This window comes from Onychostruthus taczanowskii, unplaced genomic scaffold (assembly GCF_017590055.1).
Source record: "Onychostruthus taczanowskii isolate IOZ18803 unplaced genomic scaffold, ASM1759005v1 scaffold55, whole genome shotgun sequence".
NCBI lineage: Eukaryota > Metazoa > Chordata > Aves > Passeriformes > Passeridae > Onychostruthus > Onychostruthus taczanowskii.
The window spans coordinates 4,271,962-4,294,441 of NW_024503124.1; the positions used below are offsets into that span (position 1 = coordinate 4,271,962).

Sequence of the window (22,480 nt, forward strand, 5' to 3'; positions counted from 1 at the left end):
CCCTCCCCTTTTTTTTTTTTTTTTTTTTTTTTTTTTTTTTTTTTTTTAATTGTAATTTTTTTCTCTTTCCCTCCTCCTCCCCTCTGTGTTATGCTAATAGCGGGAGGGGGAAGCGCCGCCCCGGCCGCCGCCTCGCACATGGGCCGCCCGGGGGCGAGGCCGCCGCCGCCGCCTGGCAACGGCCGCGTCGCGGCGGGAGCGGGGGGCGAGCCCGGGGTACCGGCCGAGGCCAGAGAGGCCGGCCGTGTCCGGGATACCGGCTGAGCCCCGCGGCGACGGCCCTGCCCGGGGTACCGGCCGAGTCCCGATGGACCGGCCGCGGCGTCCTCGCAGCTCCGACCGCTTCTCTCCCGGCGCAGAGCCCTCCTTTGGCCGCATTGTCCCAGGCACGGTTCCCCCCAGGGCGGCCCGGCACTGCGGGTTTGGGCGTGGGAGCGCGGGGGAGGCGGGAAACATAAGATACTTGTAATCTTACTCATGTTTAACACAGCGCCTGGAGGGAGGGGAGGGGCTCGGGACTGCGGAGCCGCCGGCCCTCCACCTGGCCGGCACAGCCCTGCGGCCCGCATCCTGCGTGGGGACGCCGCGCCCCGGCCGCGGACTGAGCCCCCGAGAAGGAACCGGTGACCTAGGGAGGAATGTGTGGCAGCACAAAGGGAGACCAGGCTGCTCGCTGCTCTAGGTGTGGCAGTCCTGGAGAAGAATGTCAGCCTCGCGTCCTGGATGGCCGCGGTTTAGCCACGGCTGTCACCTGGGGCTTCTCCAAGGCGTTGCCCCGTAATGTGGGGGTTCGCCGGAGCACAGGGCTGTGGAGCGGAGGGCGTGTCACCCCCAATTGCTGGTGCTGCCCGATTGCCAGAGCCCTTCTCAGGTCTAATCCGGGAGCTGACCCGCATGACTAATGCCTTGCATGCGGATTGCGAGTGTGCTTTGGCTCCACTTCCTCTTAATTCAAAGTAAAAGAGCTGACGTGAGGCCACTAAAACGGTGGAAAGGAACAAATTCAAGTGCCTTGAGATCGTCATGGTGTGTGCTTATCTTCATTGCTGTCGTGGTGTTGGTGTGTTGTAAAGATGCAGGATTTCAATAATAACTCAACACCACTGTATGGGGGGCCATGATACTCAAGAGCTAATTTTAAAGAAGCATTTGGAACAATAAATTTTTAAAAGGCTGTTAAAACATGAATTTAGTTTTTTCAGGGGAAGTTTCACAATGCATTTTATTTGCATGTGTGATGGGACTTTATAGTTACTTATGCTGTTGTCTTTCACAAAACCTACTTTGTTTTGCTCTTCTGGAAGCTCTCTATGTAGCAATATGCCAAGGAGATTAATTTTTTTTTTGTTTCCACCATTTGGAGGACAGATGATGACAAAAGCTTGCAACAGACTGAAGAGGAGGGATTCTATATGATGGATGAACAGAATTTTTTCTAGGCGTGTTCTCTGAGTGGAGCTCTGGATGGTTTAAACAGAATAGAATGGAAGAAATAGGATCTACCAAATCATGTTGTTTTGAAAAGGAGGGATGAAAGTGTGTTCTCTGGAAGTGATTTGTTTTTTTTTCCTCCCTGACCCCTGAAGAATAAGGCAGAAAGAGCACAGTAATTCCTGAAATAGTTCTGTGTTAGAGACCTAACTGTGAGAATTGCGTAGTAGAGCTGAGAAGTGGCATCAAGGAGTTATTTTAATTTGTCAGTGATGATTAATTTAGGGCTCTGAAGTAAGGACTGGCATCTGGGGGAGGCCTGGTTTCCAAAGACAAGGTGTTGTAACACAATGCTCATCTAATGATGAGTTGAAATTTTAGAAGCTCTGTACTTGAAACTCCTGGATGAGAGCAAATTATGTTGATAAAAGCATTGCCAGGTTATCTCATGGGTACTTTGGCCTTCTCAGATGCAGGAGCACTTAGTTTCCATCATGTTAAATATCCATTTAAACATCAAGTATTTGTTAGTTTTGCGTTTAGCAGTGGGTGTTAAAACTGTCTGTGTCAACATATTTGGCTTGGCTTCAAATGAGTTCACTCTCAGTCATGCTGGGAGACTTGCAAAATGAATTTGCTGTCTGCAACTGGTGGCGGGGTGACCATGGCAGGGACAGCCACGTGGCCCTGTGGTTTGCTCTCTGCAGAGTTGTCGTTTCACTTACTTTGAGCTCTGCTGTTTGAATTTAAGGTCTAACTGAAGAATTACAGTTTACAATCTAGAAATTTTGAAAAAAAATTCTCTTCATATTTGAAATCTAAAGCTTTCATTTATGAGGATTTGAGGCAAATAACTTTGAAATTCTGTTTCCAGGAGGAGAAGAGTATGGCCTGTAGGAGACAATAGTAGGGCTTCTTTTATCTGCAACAATTGGCCACGGTGCTGCTTTTTGGCAGTGGAACAATAGCAAAAATGTACTGCCTGCTTGATGGCCCATTGAAATGGATTTCATGTATATATGGAGGTGTTTTTTAAAAAGAAAGTCTTTGTAGTTGCTTTTAGTTACACACTTAAGAGTATTCAGTATCATTGTGACATAATTATATATAATGCAAGTCTCTGGCAGTGTAACAGCAGCCTACCTTCTGAAGAGCTAATATAAATATTTGCAGCAGGAGAAAACAAGCAGGAGCTCTGCAGTCAGACTTGGGTTCTCCTGAATGATTTCTGGGGTTTTTGTACTTGCTATTTTGTGAGCAGCAGAAACTATGGTTCTGGTGAGATTACTGCTTAAATCTTTTGATTACCTGAATTTACATAAGCTCCAAAAAAAAAGTCAGTTTGCTATAGGTATACATGGTCAAAGTAATACCCCCCTTTTTTGGCTAGCTGCCCAAAGTAAGAATAACCAGTGTACTGTGATGAGTAGATACTACTTTGCTTCTTCAAGGCCTAGATTCTGCAGCAAAAGGAGGGTCATATATCACTTTTCTGGAAGGGACTGGTGTGTTTTGGAGTTAAACTGCACTTACCAGAAGCTTGTACATGAAATCCACCAGACTGGCCCTAGGCCAGCATGCAGAGAGAATAAAGATGTTTCCTTGCATGTCTGTTACCTTCAGCTGACCTGGGTTAAATACATATGCAGATGTTCTGGAGGGCCAGTTTATTAATTAGTTTTGCTTTTCCATGTGATGATATAGGATTTTTTCTTTAATTCATCCATGCTGAGGAGAGGTCTCGGGAAGGTTTGCCAGACAGTGTCAAGCAGAGGTCAGCAGAGCTGCCTGGAGCTGTCCCTGGCCAGGCTGAGCCCAGCCGCAGGAGGTGCTGAATAAATGCAGATCTATACTTGCTTCTGCTCAGCCCAGCCAGTGAAGCTTTTACTCTGCTCATCCTGCATTTGCATTTGATACAAATTCTAAACCAGTGTATTTGCTTCTCAGATTGCTTTCTGTTGTGCTGCTGTGTCTGCATGGGTTCCTTTGGATGAGTTGTGTGCATTTTAAGGACAGGATGCAGCATGACTTGGAAAAAACAGAGTTGTCCTTGAATGCTGTCACTGGTGACTTTCATTTGCACCCTTCATTTATTAAAATATGTACCCACTGATCTTCAGTGTTTCTCTGAGGTGCAAGACATTTTCTCTTCCCAAGTACAGTCAGCAAAGCTATAAGGGAGGTGCTCATAACCTGGGTTATCTAACTTAGAATGTGATTTAAAAAAAAAACAAATCTGTTGTAAAGAGGAGAATAATCAGCAATTTGACTGCTGTAGTGAACCTTCATTTTCATATTTCATGTTCCCATCTTAGTGAGTTCAACAAAGGATCATTTTATTTATTCAGTTTTATTCATTGTCATGTGCAGTGTCTAGCACTGGGGCCTGCTTCTGTAACTGAGCTGTGTAAGAGTTTCAGAAGCCAAACATTCCTGACTTCTGCTAAGCAGAAGTGTGTGCAAGGATAGTCCTGCCAAGTTTGATGGTATGTTTGCTTTGTGTGTGTGTCCCTGGACTTGCTTTCCAGGATAAAACCACACAGCTTCCACCTACCCTATAATGATGTAACCCTCAGGGAAGTTTTGAATTGCACTGGGAGTTTTCTCCTTGGAGATGAAATCCTCCAAACCACAATTTAGGAGCAGTGAAGAGCTGCTGTTTGTTTGCCCTCCTTCCCCTCCTCCCAGCCTGTGCTTAAGGAAGCTTTGAGCATGGCTATGGAGTGACCACTGCCTTGTTGCACAGAACCTCTTTCTTATCTCACAGATAACCACAAGGAGCAGCACTTGTGGAAGCTGAGGGGAGTGTTCAGGCTTCCCAGTCAGAGGTTTTCTCAAAGTTGCTGGGAAAGCAGATGTGTTCATTTTGTTTCCTCTTCCTCCAGTGCCCAGGATTTTGGAAAGCACTCAGTCCAAGAGCCTGGCTACTTAGAAGGAAGCATTTAGGCATCAGTCTTCTTAACCCTGGAGCCCAGTTCCCATGCTGCAGAAATTCTGGGGTGCTCTGGTGGTAGCCACACAGTTTTGAGGGGATTTTGAGGTTTTGTCTGCCTGTTTCCATGTCCATTCTGCCACACCCAGCTGCTTGATAGCTCTCCTGTGATCCTGGCCTTTGTGTGCTGGGAAGGAACAAAGCATGGTTAACCTTCAGCTGGAGCACTTGGTGTGCTGGAGTTATATTTCTTTGTTTTCTGTTAATATTTTGACAGAAGCTTCTTTTTTTATTATTTGTGCTGGCAAGTTTCTATAGTAACCATAAAACTCAGATAGAAAAATTAGTAAAGTGTAGTTCAGTCTGAAAATGTCCTTTGGGTTCTAGTTTGGAGGCAAGGAAACAGTTCTTGGTCTTTTATTGGCTAGAAAATTGAAAGCAAATTGGAGCCTACAGGTAAATTTTCTTAAGATAGTCAGAAATGCTTATACATGAAGTAGGAGGAAAATTGTGTAACTCTCAAGCTGCTTTAGAAATGAAAGGAAAAAAAAGAGAGCTATTACTGCCTAGTAAAAATAGTGAACTGTAAGACCTCAGAAAAGTAATGTTTTAATGCAGTTTTTAAAAAACTTTCTTTGTTTATGATCTAAAATAGAAATTGCTCCTGTGTATGCTTTGGAAACACTGCATATTTTCTACTTATTCTGCAGCCTCAGTTCTTAGGGCAGCATAGGACAACCAGAACTGAGATCCTGCACTCCAGACAGATGACACATGCTTGGTGGATGGCTTTTTAAATTGGTCTTTCCATCAATAAGAACTATTACAACAGCAATAAAATCATGGCCTTATTAATATTCACAAAGTCTGAGAAAATCAAATTATCTCAGTAGAATGTTTTTTTATCTTTCGAATGGAAATAATCAATCTGCTGCCAACTGTAGATGTCAAAATATAAAGATTTTAAGTTAGGTTAGATTTTGTGTTTTTAAATTAATGCTTTTCCTCATTATTTTGATGGGTTTGTTTCTATTTGTTGCTTTCTGATGAATAAAGAAAACATACTTTCAACTTTATCTCCCCTCTCAAAGTAGAAGTATTGGGAATACCACTGTGACCTTCCATGGTTTTGCTGGAAGACTTGCTTTGTGTCTGAGAAGATACTCCCAGCTTCTGCTGGCAGCTTTTTAATGAACAGGGCAATCATGTCATCAGCTTCATCAGCTGGGGAGAATATGCTAGTTAAGATGTCTTAAATGAGACACAAGACTGAGATAAATATAAACTTTCCTGTTGCTAGTTAAAAATGTTCTCAGTCTGTCAAAATCCTCCTGCTTATCCAGTCAGCACTGGTTTGTGACAGTTTTCCTTGAACCCTGCTCTCCCCTCTTTTCTGACAGGAGAGAAAATTCCTTAATGCCTGTCGTTCTGTGTCCCCTGTGTGTGGCAAGGAAAGCAGTGCCAAGGAAAACAGACGACAGAGCATGTGTGAGGCCTTGCAAAGCAGCTTGGAGCTCAGAACAGAAAGGAACAAGCGAGGAGAAAAATGTCACTGGTGGCAGAGAGGCTCCTTCTTTCTTTGGGTTCAGCCAGGTCTGCTGGGGGTACCTTCAGCCTGCTCAGAGAGATGGATTTGAAGTGCTTTAAACCCAAGTCTTCCTTTAAAGATCACACTGATAGACTGAAAATTGGGTTTTCCCTGTGTGTTCTGTTTTAAATGACAAAAAAAAGAGAAATGGTTGGGCAAAACCTGTATTGACCAAAATGTGTTGTGCTGTTGATACCTGATCCCCTTGGTTGTCAGGAGGACTTCAAGACTCTGAATCTTCACATTGCTTTTCCCCTTTCATTAAAAGACATTCTGCAGATACTAATGGCTACACCGAGTCCATGGTCTTGCTCCCTGTTTTTCATATCTTATCCATCAGACATCTTATACACCATTTTTTTATTTATTTTGCAGACTATGAGCTCTTGTGTTACAGGCTTGTCACACAAGGTAATGTGTTGGGAAGAGATGCCAAAAGAAATCAGTAGCATCTCATCTCTATTCTTTAAAGATTATTTTAGCTAATAAATACATTCTTCTGCAATGATAAGGTTGCTCATCTAAATACTGCTTAATTTGTTTAATTGTGGGGAAAGCAGGGAAAAATCCATCTGTACAAATCAGTGAAAGGGAATCTTGTGATTGGTATAATCTCTAAAATTAAATTGGATAATGTCTGCATAATGATAGGATTTGCCTGGCTCTTTAGACCTCCTGCCTTTGAATAAGTTCTGATGTAATTACTATATTTTTCTGCTTTGTGGCACTGCCAGATCTCAAATTTCTTTTTGTTATTTCAACTTATGGTTAAAGAGTCTGGGTCTTAAAAAAGAGTTACTTCGTTTTTAGAGGAATTATCTAGTATTTTTTTTTGGTTACAAATGTTGCCAAAGGCTGAGAACTTGGATTTAAAGCTTCGTCTAGCTGGACACGTGTGTTTGCACTTGGCTAGTTTGTTTCTTTCTGCTTCCTCTTACTCAAATATATTGAAACAGTATAAATTGGTGTCTGTAAATGCTGAATCTGGGAACGCTCATGTTTTAGATGGCTCTAAATGAGGGTTTTGCTTTGCTATTATTTTCTTTATTAAATGTAGTTGTGATAGTGAAGCGGGTATTTCAGGCCATCAGAGGTGGGCTGTGAACACTTGGGGTTAATTGTGGCCACCTGGCTTCAGTAAAGGGTGGCTTTGCCCACCACCTGATGCTAATTTGGGTAATAAAGCAGAATTTCTGTGATTGGAGCTGGTGCCTTGCAGGGGGAAGGTACAGCCAAGGTGTGTGGTACTCCAGCCGTGCTATTTACTCCTCGCTGAGCTTTGGGAGGAGAGCAGAACAGTTTTCTCTTTGTTCCTGAGGGGATTTCATTTCCTCGTGGTGAGCTCCTGCAGATTGCTGGGCCGGGAAAGGTATGTGCATCCTCTTTCTGGGAATTCTGTGTGCTCTTGGTGTGAGAGGAGTGAAAAGTTTCTTTGGAGCTGAAGTGTGAGACTTTTGTATCTGTTTGCTTAGTTTTGCTAACAAAAGATGCCTGATAAAATCCTGTCCTGCTGTGAGGGGATGGGGTGACACTCAGTGGATGAGTGAACCACTCTCTGAAATGCTTTGGATCCTGTCCCTGGCGTTACTGATCAACATGGTTGCAAGACTGAGGTGAGAATGAGGTGTCTGAAGTATTTAATGGCCTTTTAGGAACATCGTGGTGGTGGGTTCTTAATTTGGCAGCCTGGGAATTGTAACAGAGAACGTTGTGCTAGAACCAGGATTAATTAATTAATTAATAACCAGTCTCTTCCTGGTGTCCCTCTGTTCGAGCTTAGGTTGGCACTTGGGTGTTGCAGGGGAGTGGAACTGCCTTTCTTTTCACTAAGTAGCTGATCAAAAGGAGAAGAAATGCACAGAGCTCACCTCTATCCCGGTGCTTTACAGTCTCTGTGTTGCTGGGCAGCTTGCCTCAAGTGGAGCTATTTTAAAAGAGGAGAAGCTGTGAAATTGGACCATGTAAAAGTGATATTGAAAAAAAAAAACTTGCATAAACCAGTTGGATTATAGATTTCTGCTTAGACAACAAGAAAATGTTATTTGCTGGAGACCTGTTTGCAGGAACGGACTATTTAAAATGCTCCTTTGAACTTGTTTTCTTCATGCACTTCAAATCGTGCAGTACGACTCTCCTGCAGGTGATGCGTGATTCCACTTCGCAGCAATTGCCACAAAGGCCCGGAATGACCTACAGCTGGGTTTGTTCATGATCAAAGGCCTTGGCTCCTTTTGTGATCCCAGCCCTGATGCCCTCAGGGTGTCCAAAATGGAGCTCCATTTTCCCCTTAAATCTTCAACAACTCCCATCTTCTGCAGCAGCTTGCACACTTTCCTCCCAAGATTTCCAAATAGTTTTCCAAACTGGAAACTTCTCTTAAAAAACTTAGACCTGTAACTAAAAAGAGCCAAACAAGAAACGCTAATGACGTGCTGTGGCTCTGCAGCCTGATCTAATGATGTGAAAAGGTTCTATTAATAGTTAATGTTCTTAATCTTGAATGGTTTAAATATTTGGCGAAATCCCGTATTTAGAACAATCACATCATAACAGGAGATGATTTAAATGGAGTTTGTGTAGGCAGCTACTTTTCTCAGGAAATTCTTGTGAAGTTTTGTGCCCTTGTTTTGTACTGCACTAGGAAATTAGGCATCTGAGAACTTGAAATAATTAACTTTTAAATGGCCACATGTGTTGCTAAACAGCTTGAGATAGAATTGCTGCTGGGGCGGCCTCCACTGTGGGCACTTGAGCAACTTGGTGCATTGAAGGAACAATTTCTCTTTCATATCTGCCCTGGAGGGGTTGCTGCAAATGGAACTTTTACACGGCGTGTGAGTCATGTCACAGATGCCATTCCTTGGAGTGTTAATTTTACCCTGTTTTCCTTTATTGTTAAATATTTATATTAACAGAGAGGCCTTTCACAATGTCCCACTGTGGGAGGTCTGTAAAGTAAAAGCAGTCCCTGGCCTGTTAGTTTGGTAGCTTGCTCATTTCCTAGGCTTGAAAAGGTGAAATGGATTCTTAAAGACTCCATTTTTGCTGATTTTGTTTCAAGACTAGCACACATTTTCCAGCAAACTAATGCAGGAAGTGGTTTTTAATCTCTGAAGGCTGAAACTGCCACCTAGCAGCCTAATGCAGCCTCCTGCCAAAGCTAAACTGGGCATCAGGTGAAGTTTGCTCAGTGTCTCTCTGGGTTTTGTCTGTTTTAATGCTGAGCTCATACACAAAAATAAGGAGAGCAGCAGAACAATAAAGCATGGTTAGCACAGTTGTGCTGCTGCTGACTGGAAGGAGGCACATGGAGCAGATGGAAGGGTCCTTCACTTACACAAATCCAGTGAGGAGGGACAGGAATTGTCCTGGCTCAGTTCTTATTTTCTCTGACTAGACTGAAGTCCATTGCTTTTCTTGGAATTGTCAGTTTACTACTTAATTTTAAACATTTTTTTCTTATTCTCTTCTGCTTTCTTTTGTCAAGTATGTTTTTTTTGGGAAGAAAAAAGGCTCTTTTCTCATAAATTGCTTTTCTTGGAATTGGCAGTTTACTACTTAATTTTAAACATTTTTTTCTTATTCTCTGGAAATCTTTACAGATAACTTTCATTAGTTGTGAGAAATCTCTATTTATTTCTCTACTTTTTATCTGAAATTTTGGTATTTAACTGTTAAGTTTTATGCTGGTAATGTCAGCATCTTGTAACATCAGCAGTTAGTGGGAAATCAGCAAAAATTAAAATGAAGGTTTAAAATTACACGTCTTTGTCACACTGGTGTCAGGGTTCTTTATTTTTAAACAGCACTGAAATCTGATTCTCATTGAAGGACATTGTTTTAGCTGAAATCATAATGCAGTTTTAAAATATGAGACTTCATGCTAATGAAAGAAGCAACAGGCCTATTTGTGGGTGATTTGTTTTTTGGTTTTGGGTTTTTTTGGGAATATTTAATTTGCATAAATCCAAGAGATTTTTGTTAAAATGTTTCTGGTTAAAAAGAGGCATGTAGTCAGGCTGAGTCTCTGAAGTTCTCTTTACGAGCCATCCATTGGAGTGCTTCAGTAACTCATATAAAGTGGTGCCACTCATAAACAAGAGGTCAGCCTTTATCTTGGCTGCAATGCTGAAAGGACTTTACTAACTTGCATCATTATGAATTTTTGGCTGGAAAACTTTGGAGTAAGAAGTCTTTTTGTGGAGATTGTGTTCATTTTGAGGTCTCATTCTTCCATGTTTCATGAAACGAAATCTGTCTTCTGATGGAAGTGTTAACTGAGCAGATCATCTTACTGGAGGACATTTAGTTAGGATTTGTTTTTAGTTGTGATTTGTAAGAACATAATTTAGGGGTTTTTTTCTGTATATATTTGGGTAAAGCTTTTTGTAGTGAAACTCTGTATGTCAGTTAAGGTGTTTTGAATATCCACTTTTGCTTGACAATAGCTTTGCTCAGAGCTTGATGTATTCAGAAGTCTTTTTACTTGGTTCTGTTGTGTTGCTTGTTTGGGTGCTTATTTTTGTCACCTAATTACTGCCATTGAGATGCAGATAGGAGAAGGCACCCCTGGTGATGGAGCCTAGAAGTGTCCTACTTACCCACAGAGCTGTGTTTCCGAGAGGTTTCTACCTCCACATGGGAGGTGGGGATGCTCCAGCAATGTCACTGCTGGGAAAAATCCCTTTCACCATGTCACTTCAATTCCACTCTGCAGAGAGTGGTGGTTCAGTCAGCACCGATGCTGATGAGGAGTTGTCCTGCTCCATTTTCCTTGCTTGCCTGGAGGTGTTACACAGGGCCCACAAGGGCAGGAAAAAGCCCTTGTATCTTTTTCCTTTCAGCAGGAAAAATGCCTTTCTGAGGTGGGTGGAGGGAGAGTGGGTGGTTCTCCTTGGCTGGTTAGGAAACACTGCTTTTATGTAATCTCTTTTCACACTCCAGCCATGTGTGGAAAATAAAGTTTGGGTGTGGACATAATATCTTTCCATTAAGAGAACCTGGGAATTCAGTGGCTGGCATAGGGATTTTATGGGACTGTGTTGGGTAAATGGAAGCCACACCTCAGGAGGAATTTTTGCCTTGTGCTGTCTTAAGGAAACACTGAAAAATGAGAGCCCATGCTCTTAAACCCAGTGCCCTTCCCCAGAAACTGAAACCTCTGTCTCTGGGACTGGAAAGTGGTCAAAGGATTTTAAATGTGGAATTTTCTGTAGAGATTGCAATTGGCCTTTGGACAGGAAGGGAGCAGCACCTTTCAGGGATAACTTGTGTGTTTTTGCCTTCACCTCCTCGTCCCCCAGTGGACTCTGCGGTGTTTCTCTGCCCTTCCTCCAGCATTTCCAGCACCTCCTCTCCATTGCCTTGGTATTGGTTTCACTGGAAGGCCCTTTTCTGTTGGGCTGTCAGAGTTTCTGTTCACAATCTGGTCCCATCAGGTCCCTCCAGCTTTTTCTCCTGCCTCAAAGCACAGACCCCTTCCAAAACATCTGGGCTGTGCTGCCCTGGGGTGACCTGGAGGAGGGAAGAGTGTGGGCTGAGGAGCAGTCTCTGCTTGTGGGAAGGATCCTGGTGAGCCAGGGGATGTGGAGCCAAGCAGCTCATGGAACAAAGGGCCTGTGGTGGCACGTGGTGTAGCAGTTCTGTGACTCTGTCACGTACCCATCAGTTGTCCTCCAGTGTGATTTTCGTCCTTAAAAGCTTTGCCACCATTGAGCTGTGACACTGCTTTAATGTGCTCTAAATTTGGAATTGAGGTTTCTCTCTATATGGTCCTTAATCGAAAAATGTAATTTTTAGAAAACTGAGCAGAAATGCCTTTGGCCCAGCAGGAATTGAGCACCCTTCTGAGTACCAAGTCCTACACTCAGCTTTATTTCTTACTCTGTTTTCTGTTGTCTTCAGGTGCTTCTTATAATCCACAAAATACAGCAAGAGATCAATGTTCTGTGAAACAAACCCAATGACTGTATAGTGTGACAGGAAATGCAGGTTGTGAGGAGACTTGATTTTTGGAACACTGCTGTTGGGATTAACTTGAATAAGCCAGACAGGTCATGAGTGTCTGCAAGTGGCACCACTTCTGCACAGGTTGTGATTTAGTGCCAAAACACAGCTTAGCTTAATGCCCTGCCTGACTGGTTTATTCTGTATGTGCTGCTGCAGCTACCGTGTTTCTCCCTTCTTGTCTTTCTTCTTTTCAAATCAATTGTTTCTATTATTCTTTGTTTTTAATAATAAAAACCACCAAGCCAAAAATATCCCCACCTCTTTTTCAGTACTTGATTTTGTCCAGGCACATAGCAAAATTAAAGATTGTTGGTGTCAGTACTGAGAATAAAAATCTGATTTAAGTGCTTTAATATCATTTTTTCCTCCACTAATGCAATTAATGTAAATTGCAAATATTCTTTAACAGCCTCAATATGAAAACTATATGCACTTCTCAGAATGAAATAAATTTGCTTAAGTGGTAGCATTCTTACATCAATGTAAAGCCAACAGGCCGTGCTGGACCTGGGAAAAACACTGCTGCTGGCCCAGAAATCCAGAGAAGGACTGGTTTTGCTTTGTCTGTTTCCTCATAATGGCTGGTTCTGCAGCTTTGAGTGGAAATTGGAGAACTGGGTTTGTCTTGGGAAATACTGGGCTTAAAGCAAACTCTGCAAAGCCAAACACACTCCTTGGATCATGCCAAAAAAGGCTTTAAAAATAACAGCTTCCTCTGGGGGCTTGTCTGTATAATACCAACAGGAAAAGAGTAAAGACATAAAGCAGATAGTATGGCCCAGTATGGCTGTGCTTGAGGAGTGCTGTGTTTGTGGGGTGTTTCAGAGCTTGCTTTAGTCATTTGAACTTTCACCAGTGTTTGGTGGAGTTTCCTGGGGCTGCTCTCACACCAGTGTGGGGATGTGAGGAGACCTTGGGTGGGGAGAGCTAAGTAAGAGCTGTGTGCCACTGGCAATGGCAGGTGCAGCTGCCCAGTGGTGTGCAAGGTCAGGGAATGAAACTATGCGTAGCTGCCAAGGTGTGTCTCACCCTGTAGTTGGTCACTGGCTTGGAGGGTGGAGATCCCTCGGTAAAGATCCCATTGTGAATGGGGCAATCTGGGTGTGGGCTCTCCCAAATCACCTGGCTCTGATGGTGGTGTTCCCTGGCTCTCTTGGGCGTTGGCTGTTGATCTGTTGGGTTAACTGGGAACTGACTCCTTGTGTGCTTTCTCCCCTCTTCGCCCTGGCCCTTCCTTCTGCTGAGGTTATTTGTTTGTTTTTCAGATGAGACCCTTTTTGCTCTTCCTGCTACATCTGAGCCTCTGATGCACTCCTCTGCAGGCAAGTTCTTTCTGCTCCCCTTTGTCTGAGTACCTGCTGCCTTTCTGACCTCATTAACCCTTTCCCACTAGTCTGCCTCTACTAAAAGTCAGCATGGGTCCAAGAATAGCCTCAGTCACGTTTTTCAGTTTTGACTTTTTGGTTGATCTAGTCCAGATTTTGATATGCATTCATTTGTTCATGCAGTAAACTGTTTCATAAACAAGAACACAGCCATCTGTGAATTCTTGGACCCTTGATGTAGGAGAGAAGTTGATACTGTTAACAGGTTAATACATCAGAGCATAGTTGCTTTACTGATTTAGCAGAAAGATTTAATCTGTAGTAACTTTCTGCAGTATTTTAAAGATGTAAAATTTGCACCTGTAGTATTTACTGGTTTTTATTAGGTATGCCATCCACAAATTTTAAAAAAGGTGTCAAAAAAAGACTTTGCTGGCACACGTTGGTGCAATATGTTTGTGCCCAAGCATCCGCACACCCCTTGTCTGTCTCCCCTTGCCACCCTCCTGTCCTGGCTTTGTTAATATTGCCCCTGTACTTGTCTGGCATCTTCAGCTTTACTGTGATCTCTGCACTGCATAAAGTTGCTGCTTCTTGAGCCTCTTGCTCACTTCTCTGCTAGAAGTGAAGTAGAATAGCTTTAAGTGATAGTGTGTATTAATGGCTCATAGTATCCACACTAGACCTTGGATGAGCTTTTTAGTAGCTAAAAACATGTGAACCTGTTGAAAGTTTGCACTGACTTTGAGAGCACTTGCATTCTCTAACTTTCCTTTCTGTCCATGGTCACAGAAAAAGTTATGGACTTGCAGGAGCAGCCAGGTAGCACTAAGTCGCTTGGGCAAGAGGATTTTACCGCAGTCTCGCTTGATCCTGCTCCTTCTCTTCCCTCCTTCTCTCCTCTCTCAGCTGATCCCTTTAAAGAGCACGCAGCCTTTGGTACCCTCTCAGATGGATTTCCTGCAAAAGGCACTAACAAAGAGAGCTCCAGTGAGGTTTATAAAGAACCTATGAAAAATGCCAGAAACCCCTTTCTTGCAGAGGGAAATGATAAAGACATTTCAGAGATGAAATACTCACAACCCCCATTTGCTAAAGAAGCAGCAGCCATTTTATCTCCAGCTAAAGAAAAAACACAGCTAGAGGGCCCTGAAGAATTGCCTAACCTGGAGAAAACACCTGCACAGCAACTGAAAATGTCTCCAGAATCTCCCCAAGATTTATTTGAAAGAAACAAGGAAGATCTCTTCTATAACAAAGACAAGTACAGAGGAGGTGGTGATCATGGTGAAAAAGGGGTGCTGAAAGAAGACCCTCTTAGGAGGGAAGAATATGCAGACTTCAAGCCATTTGAACCAATATGGGAAGTCAAAGGTGCTAGTCATGGACTGAGCAGCATGAGAGAGGATGTTGGAAGCAAGATAGATGCCAAGCTGGAGAGCAGTTTGGATGACAAATATGGCGTGGGTAAGCTGACTGTGCAGAAGGATTACGAAAGAGACAGTGAAGGCAGTGCTGAAGAGCCCTCCTTCCCAAGCACCCCAGAAGCTGTAAAAGAACCTTACATCACTTGTACTAAATTTGACTCCTCTCCAAGTTCTGGTGGTAACAAAGGCAAATCTCTTTCTCCACTAGAGGAAGGCACTTCAGAAAATAGAACCGACGATGAGAAAAAAATTGCAGAACTGAAAGCTCAGACGGGCCCAGAACAAGGTAATTTTGCTGCTGGAGCAGTTGGGCAGGAAGGGCAGGGAGCTGACCCTGCTAAAGCACAGGGGGTCCCGCCAGTGCCGCCCGACAGCGCCGCAAACATGCCCGAGGGCCTCACTCCTGACCTGGTGCAGGAGGCCTACGAGATGCACGACGCAGCCTGCACAAAACTGGCTTATGAAACCAAGATTGATTTAGTGCAAACCTCTGAGGCGGCGCAGGAGACTCTGAAACCTGCGGCGCAAATCTGCCCCTCCTTCGAAGGCTCGGAAGCTGCTCCGTCGCCCATATTGCCGGATATTGTTATGGAAGCCCCGCTGAGCACCGGCGCTGCTGGGGCTGAAGCATCTGCTGTGCAGCTGGAAGCTTCCCCCCTAGAAACATTTATGCCCACTGCCAAGTATGAGAATGTAAAAGAGGCTGAAAAACCTCCTGCATACCAAGAGGCAGTGAATGTACCACTGACACAGGCCCAGGAAGCAAAGGAGGCTTTGGCATTTAAGCAACCTGATGGTGAGAGTAGCACCACTCCTGAAGATCTGGAGACTCCTTATATATCTATTGCATGTGACTTAATTAAGGGAACAAAGGTCTCTGGTGAATCTCCTTCTCCATCTTTCACAGAGTATTCAAAGACACTGGTAACAGAAAGCAGTTCTCAGGATGTGCCTGAAGACAAGGAACTAGATGGAACCCTGTCTCCACAGTTTGGAAAAGCTGGCCTGTTTAATAGTCAAATGATCTCCGACTTTGCTGAGGAAGCAAGTGAAGATCCATCTCTCCTCATAAAAAGTAAATCCACTGAGAGTATTGCAACTGATGAAGAACATGAGGAGGAAGGACTGGTGGATTCAGTAGCTGCCACAGGCAAACCTTATCTGGAGTCATTCCAACCTGAGCTGGACTCTTCCAAAATTGTTGCTGCTCCACCATCTGAGCCAATACCTGCAAAAATAGCCAAGGCAGATAAGATTCCTCTTCAAATGGAAGAGCTGGATGCTTTGGCTTATCCAGCTGATGTATCTGTTGCTATGGAACCAAAAACAGGAGATGACAAAGCTCTCTCACCCATGGAGTCTTCCCCAGTCTCAGTGGAAGAAGACTTTGTGATGTTAGGTCATCCTAAAGCTGTTCCTGAATTTGTGACAGAAGCCACTGACCGAGAAACAATGCACAAAGATGAAGGTGAAGACATCAGTAAGGTGATCCAGGGTGAGAAGCAGCAGCCTTGCCCAGAGCTGCCCTGTGATCTGTCTGTGAAGAATGTAGAAGGAAAAGCTGAGGAAGATAGCAATGCCTTGAAAAAATCTTTGGAGGCTGTGGACAGAGAAGTGCCTGAAGTATCCACCATGTCCTTACCAGCCAGAGATACCTCACCTTTATCTGCTGAAAAAGAGATAGTCAGTGTAGTAAAACCAGGAGCTTTTGAGAAGGAAGCTGAGAAAGAAGCTGCTTCTGTTAAAGAAAAGAAAAAACCTACTGCTGTATTTTCAGCAAAGCTGAATAAGTCTTCAGGTAATCTGTATATGCTGTCTTGCAGTTTGCTGATCTGCATAATTCTTTAGCTAAACTTAAGCATGTCTTGACTTATTCTTTTTAAATCACTTTCTGTAAACTTCTCTGTAGGCCAAGGGTAACAGAAAATGTCAGTGCCTGCACTTGTACCTTTTTCATATTCTGATTGCTTTAGTACCTTTTTTCTGTTTATCAGGGATGGACTCAGCATCTCCAAGTTTCTCCTCCAGCTCTGCTGCTCATGGTCTGTCGATGCAGAACTAAGTGACTGCCCACTGCAGGCCTTCCATGATTGTCCCCAGGCTGGGCATGATGTGGCCTCCCAAATTCTGAATCTGGGATCCTGTTTGTTGTGTACACATGATTTGAAGAGGCTTTTCTTCCTTTTCATTAACAGACATCACACTGTAAAACTCAGGAAAATACCCCTGCTGCTCCTGTATGTGGCCTGGAATCTGGAAAAGAGCCTGTGCATCTCCAGCCTGTGTTAGATCAAGGCTGGTAGTTTAAACAAAGTGGTGAACATGAAGGACCTTAGTATGCAGGTTACTGAAAAAGTGGTCTTTAAGAAGTTAAGTGTTCTGCAAACACTGAAACTGGTTTATGTACAGCACAGGTATTAATTTCTGTTTCTCTTTTCAGGTGGGGCTTGCACTTCAGTGTAATTAATTTTTCTTACAGTAATGTGCAATTATAGTAGCAGGAAGTTGTACTCTTTTCTCTAAACTGAACCCCTCATGAATTCCCACCTTTTTGTAGACTAAAGGAGTATTTTGCTTTTTGATATTGCAGCACTCTGCTGCTACTTAAGCTTTGACCAGAAGCAATCACACCAAAAAAACACCTACTGCAGAAAGCACAGTGCTCTAAATAGAAAAGCAGGAGTTAGTTTGACTCAGCAGCAGTACTGTATTTATGCAGTAGCTGCAGCCTACAGTTCATAAAATAGGATTACAGAATACCCTGAGTTGGAAGGGAACAGCAGGTGCATGTTGAAGTGAACATCAGCGTTGGTGCCATTGAAATTGGTTTGGGAAATAAGGTAGAAGATGTATTTTTTTTTTATATTTACCTTTGCATTTTCTCCTGTCTCACCTCCTCTGTACCTACAGGTAAGGCAGAAAGGAGAGAGTTTTGCTTTTCCCTTGGCTTGGGGTAAAATTTCATTGACAATCTGCACTGTTAAAACTCTTTGTGTGTCTGTGTGTTCTGTGAAGGCTCCTCAAGCTTCCAGCAGATAGAACTGTCTAGAGAGCAGCTGTATGTCTTGGACTTCATGTCAAGGGGTTAATTGCTTAGAGCTCAGACTACTTAAAAAAAAAAAAAAAAAAGCTAAAGCAAAACACTGCACTTAATAGAAAACCTTTTGTGTTAGTTTTTTTAAAGGGAGACCTTTGGAGAAGGTCTTTAATCATTGCATAGATGTAGCAGCTAGGGGTGGCAAGTCCCTGCCTGGGGATGGCAGCCCCTCGCTGTGGGTCTGAGGAGGACACAGCTGCTGCTCTTCCATCGGTGGGAAGCTGCCTCAGAAGCTGCAGAGACCCAGCTGCCAGAGCAGAGGGGAGCTGGACAGTGTCATTGCTCCCTCATCCATGGCCCAGTGCAGGGACAGGGCCCAGGTCTGTCCAGTGTGCTGTGAGCTGGGGAGCTGCAGCCCCTCAGCACTGTGCTCACTCTGGAGAGAAGCTGCAGTCTGCATTTTTGACATGCTGTGTTCTTTGGGAAGAAAATGTTTTGCTTTATGGCAGAGGAACACTTACTGAAAGCTAAATAGATGAGACTACCAACTCAAAAATGGGCCCTTTTATTTTTTCTGGATTTTTCTCCACACTCTGTTGTAAAATACAGAACTGTACTTCTGAGAAAAGCCACAAACAACATCAGTTGTCTGCTTTAAATACCACACTGCTTAGGCACAATTTCAGAGTGTCATTGAAGAACTAACAAGGAGGGATTGTTCATCACAAGGCCAAGTGCATTTGTGCATGTGTTTGGCCTTCTGAGTCTACCTTTGTTCTTTGGGGGTTTTTTCCTATCCATCAGTGGAACTGAAATAGATTTCACTGTGTCTTAAGACTTGTGGAATTCAGCTGGTGTGATGGTGTGACTGATGCTTGTTAAAGCTTTAATCTGAGCTGCCTTACTGGTGCACTGAAATCCAAGGTTGTGGAATGCTTACTTAACAGTGCTATTTTTTGGAAGCTAACCTAAATGCCAGTGCGCTGTAACTTCCTACAGCCCCAGTGGGCTGTGGGGAGCTAACAGAGATTCTAAAAAGGTTGCAGATAGTTTTTAAACTTACCCAGTCCACTGAAGCAAATGTAAAGCTTTGAAGAGTATCCTGGGTAGAAGGAAGTTTGTTAAGTGGTGCCTGGCACACCCTTGGGTATCTTGGACAGATTTAAGAAACACACAAAAGCAAAAAAACCCAAACAAATTCAGAACTGTATAACAACTGGAGCAATTTTAAGGGCAAACACCTCCCTGCAACACCAGCAATTTCTGCTGTCTTGAATACAGTGATTTTTTCCCCCTACTTTGTATTTCTCAGAATCTGCTGTAGTTGGCTTTGAGCAAACACCCTTGCTTCTCTGTCCCCCTCCCCAAACCTCAGATACGCATTCCTGAGCTCCATCAGTGAGCCTGGTAAGCTGAGCTCCGAGGGCAGTTCCTGTGGGTTCAGGTGCTGCTGCCCAGCTCCTGCAGGAGGTGTGAGCCCCAGGCTGGTGCAGCAGGCGCTGGGGAGCCATGGATTGGGGCCAGCCTGTGTGACAGGGCTCTAATGCCATCTAGTGTTTGTCACCGAGGTGGAACCTCAGCGCCTGCCGGACGGGAAGGGATCCATCCAGGTTTGGAGAAATTCCCAGCTCCTGAAATGAGTTTGAGAGGTGAAAGCTAAATATACACATTACATATCTCAGCCCTTCTGTTGCACTGACTTTCTTCTCTCATACAGATCATTAACTCTCCCCAAGCCCTTGCTTTCCACAAACCTGGTTTTGATTGATGGGATGTGGAGGTTTTTATGTTATTGATATTATTGAATTATAGACTCAAAACCTCTGGCTACAACAAAGTTATGTACTGAAATGGAAATTGGCAGTTTAAATCCCTCAGTGTGTCCATTTTGAGTATTACAATAATACTTGGAAGTAATGTTGAGATCTTTACCATCAAGACACTCAGTTTCCCAGAACACCCTTGTTTTATGATGGGTTTGACCACCAGCTCTGTAGACATTCCCTTCAGATTAAATCTAACTGGTTTATTTTCTTCCATTACAGGCACTCAGAAATGCAGTTAATTAATAATATTTTACATTTCCTGGATTTTCTTGGGGGAGCAAATACAAAGGTGAAGACAAGATGGGAAATGTGCTTTGACAGGGTGGTACTAATGCTGAATCTTTCCTTTTTCCTCCTACAACATGGGGGCAGAAACCAAATACTTCCTGGGATGCTGTAACAGAAATCAGGTCATTGCAGTTGTGTGAATCTTAAAGGACATTAGAAGTTCTGCTTGATACCAGCTGTATCCATTTGGGGAATTTCTGTTATTTTCTGTGTTTGTGGTCAGTTAAATGGCACCACTCAGCAGATAGGAGGTGTTTGGGTTGGTTTGTTGTTTCTCACTGGAGAAAAAAAATGCCTTGGAATGTCTCTGAGTTTCTTTCAGAGGCAGACAGGTAAAATTCCCTTTAATTAAGCATAAAATATCGTGATTTAATTTCATCTCATTGTACTCTCAGATTCTTTGCTTGTTCAGGTGATCTTTTATGCTACCAGGTAAATAGTAATAAATGGAGAGTTCCAGAGGGAAGAGAATTTCCAGAGGAGGAAGAGGAATGAGGGTAAAAACCAAACCCAACGAGTGACATTTTTCTGAGGGAAAGACACAGACCTGCTGTGTTTCATTAGAGCTCTTGTGCCCCAGTTGAGAGGCAAAGACTTGTGTGGCTGGGGCTGCTAAAAGAGCAAAGCCTGAGCAAGCTCCTTCAGAGTGGCAGAATTAGGGAGAAAATGGAGCATTTGGGCCAAGTTCCCAACTCTGCCAGACAGGCACCAGCCCTGAGGGAGAGCAGAGGGAGCTGCAGGGCTGTTCTCAGTGCCCCTGCTCAGGGTGATTTAGTGTGTGAGTAGTGAGTGAGTAAAGCACTCGCCCTGCCAGGCAACAGCTCCCTGCAGCCTGGGGCGTGCCATGTTTGTGTCCAGAACTGATTGTGTCTGACTTGTCTGGGGGACCTGATAATGCCACCTCCTCTGCACTTGGTGTTCAGACATGCTCTAGAGGCAGGTGTGCAGTATCCCTGCTGAAAACAGAGCTCCTCCAGAAGTCTGGCAGTGCTGGTGCCCGGTTTATGTGCAGAGTAAGGGCCCCTCTTGCCTGAAGTGGGAGATGGATTTCATTCTGGGTGTGTTTGCATGGAGTGGTGAGAATGAACACTGAGTATGCAGAGAGTCAAGAGGAGGATCTGGAGGCCAGGGAGGCACTCCTGGGGGGCAGTGAGGGCACACTGGAGGTGGGAGAAAAAGGACTGGTGCTGCAGCCACAACAAACTGGTTAGACAGAGTTGCATAAATGCTCTATTTTAAGTAGAAGATATAAAGAACAAAACGTGAAATGAAGAGGCTTTAATTTGGTGTTTTTAGAAATTTGATAATTAATGGAAAGGCCTTTGAAAGCACAATGTTTTTGGCAAGTTTAGTGGCAGTGCAAATATGGAGGGGGACTCACAGGTTTTGATGGTTTCCAGTTCAGCTTGAAGACAGACACAGATTCTCAGACATGTTTTGTACTCTTTTTTTTGTACAGTGCAACTTTTCACATTTGCTTGCACTGTGGTGTTTGAATATACACTCCCTACTTTTCTCCTATTTTGGATTTACCTGTTGAAATTGGAACTGAAATGCACATCTTTGTGTAAGTTAAAAAGAGATGTAACTGGTCTTGCTGTCAAAGGAGGCCTTAAATTTATGTAGCAGTTGAAGTCAAAACCAGGGCTTTTGGGTCTCTTTGTGGTAATCTTTCTCAGTGTAAGATTGTTCTAATGAAAAGTGAAACAGTCTATTTAAGGTCTGAATTGGGAACTCTAGCCCTCCTGGTCTACACTATTTTCATGGAAATGTGTGAATGCCCTTTTCTAGTTCTTAAGAAATTGGTGTACTAGATTTTTAAGAGGATTTGGAGCAGTTCTGGGAAGATTTTAGCTTCCTGTTTTTAGCTCCAGATCTTAAGAAGAAACTCCAAACTGGAAAATAAATGGTGGGATTTTTTTCATCAGGGATGGAAACAAAATGACATCAGGATTCCCACAGCTCTTCTCTTTCAGATCGGGAGTTGTAGTTCACGCTCCTCTCGTGTTTGTGCACTACTTTCCAAATGTTACTTTCTATATGTTGGTACTGTAAACTGTCAGGTTCCTGTTTTTATTTAAATGAAGGGAACAGTTAATTGTCAGGTCAGCAGCTGCCAACAGAGAACGCTGATGTAAAATAAAAAAGGGGAAGGTGTTTGCTTGTAGGAATTAGGTAAAGGGCTGAGTAACTTTTTCTGCAGCCTTCCTTAAGAGGAATAAATACGGCTGAGCAGCTCCTGGGGACTAAAGATACCAGCAAAAGGATTAATCGTGTTCTTCATGAGCCTCTGCCTTTGTTCCAGGCACAGAAAGGGTCCTTTTCTGTTTCCCTTCACGCTGCTTGTTGTGAAGGGAGAAGTGTTACAAAGACGTCTCTGTTAGTCCTCCAGCAGGCAGACATTAGTTTACAGAAACGCGAGGGGAAGCCATACATCTGGGAGGTTTCTAAACGCCTTTGAACCTCTGTTTGAAAAGCAATCTATTTAAAGCTCGTCTGGTGACTACTTTTAGCCGGGCGGCGAAAAGCCGCTTAGCGCGGCCGGGCCGCGGAGCCCTCGCCGCCGCCCGCGGCGGAGGAGCCGCTCCCTCGGGCCGGGCGGAGCCGCTCCCGCCGC

General features: G+C 43.8%; 1 protein-coding gene across 3 annotated transcripts in view; it reads left to right on the forward strand.

The window, feature by feature from the left end:
• Positions 1 to 22,480, forward strand: part of RTN4 (reticulon 4) — a 42,104-nt gene that overhangs the window by 2,098 nt on the left and 17,526 nt on the right. The window contains exons 2-3 of one of the 3 annotated variants that reach the window (XM_041417241.1): positions 13,226 to 13,282; positions 14,078 to 16,510. The exons of 1 other annotated variant lie outside the window; for it this stretch is intronic. In XM_041417241.1, coding sequence (XP_041273175.1) covers positions 13,226 to 13,282; positions 14,078 to 16,510 — 2,490 coding nt within the window. The remainder of the gene's footprint in view (positions 1 to 13,225; positions 13,283 to 14,077; positions 16,511 to 22,480) is intronic. One more of the 3 variants, XM_041417242.1, reaches the window with a different exon arrangement.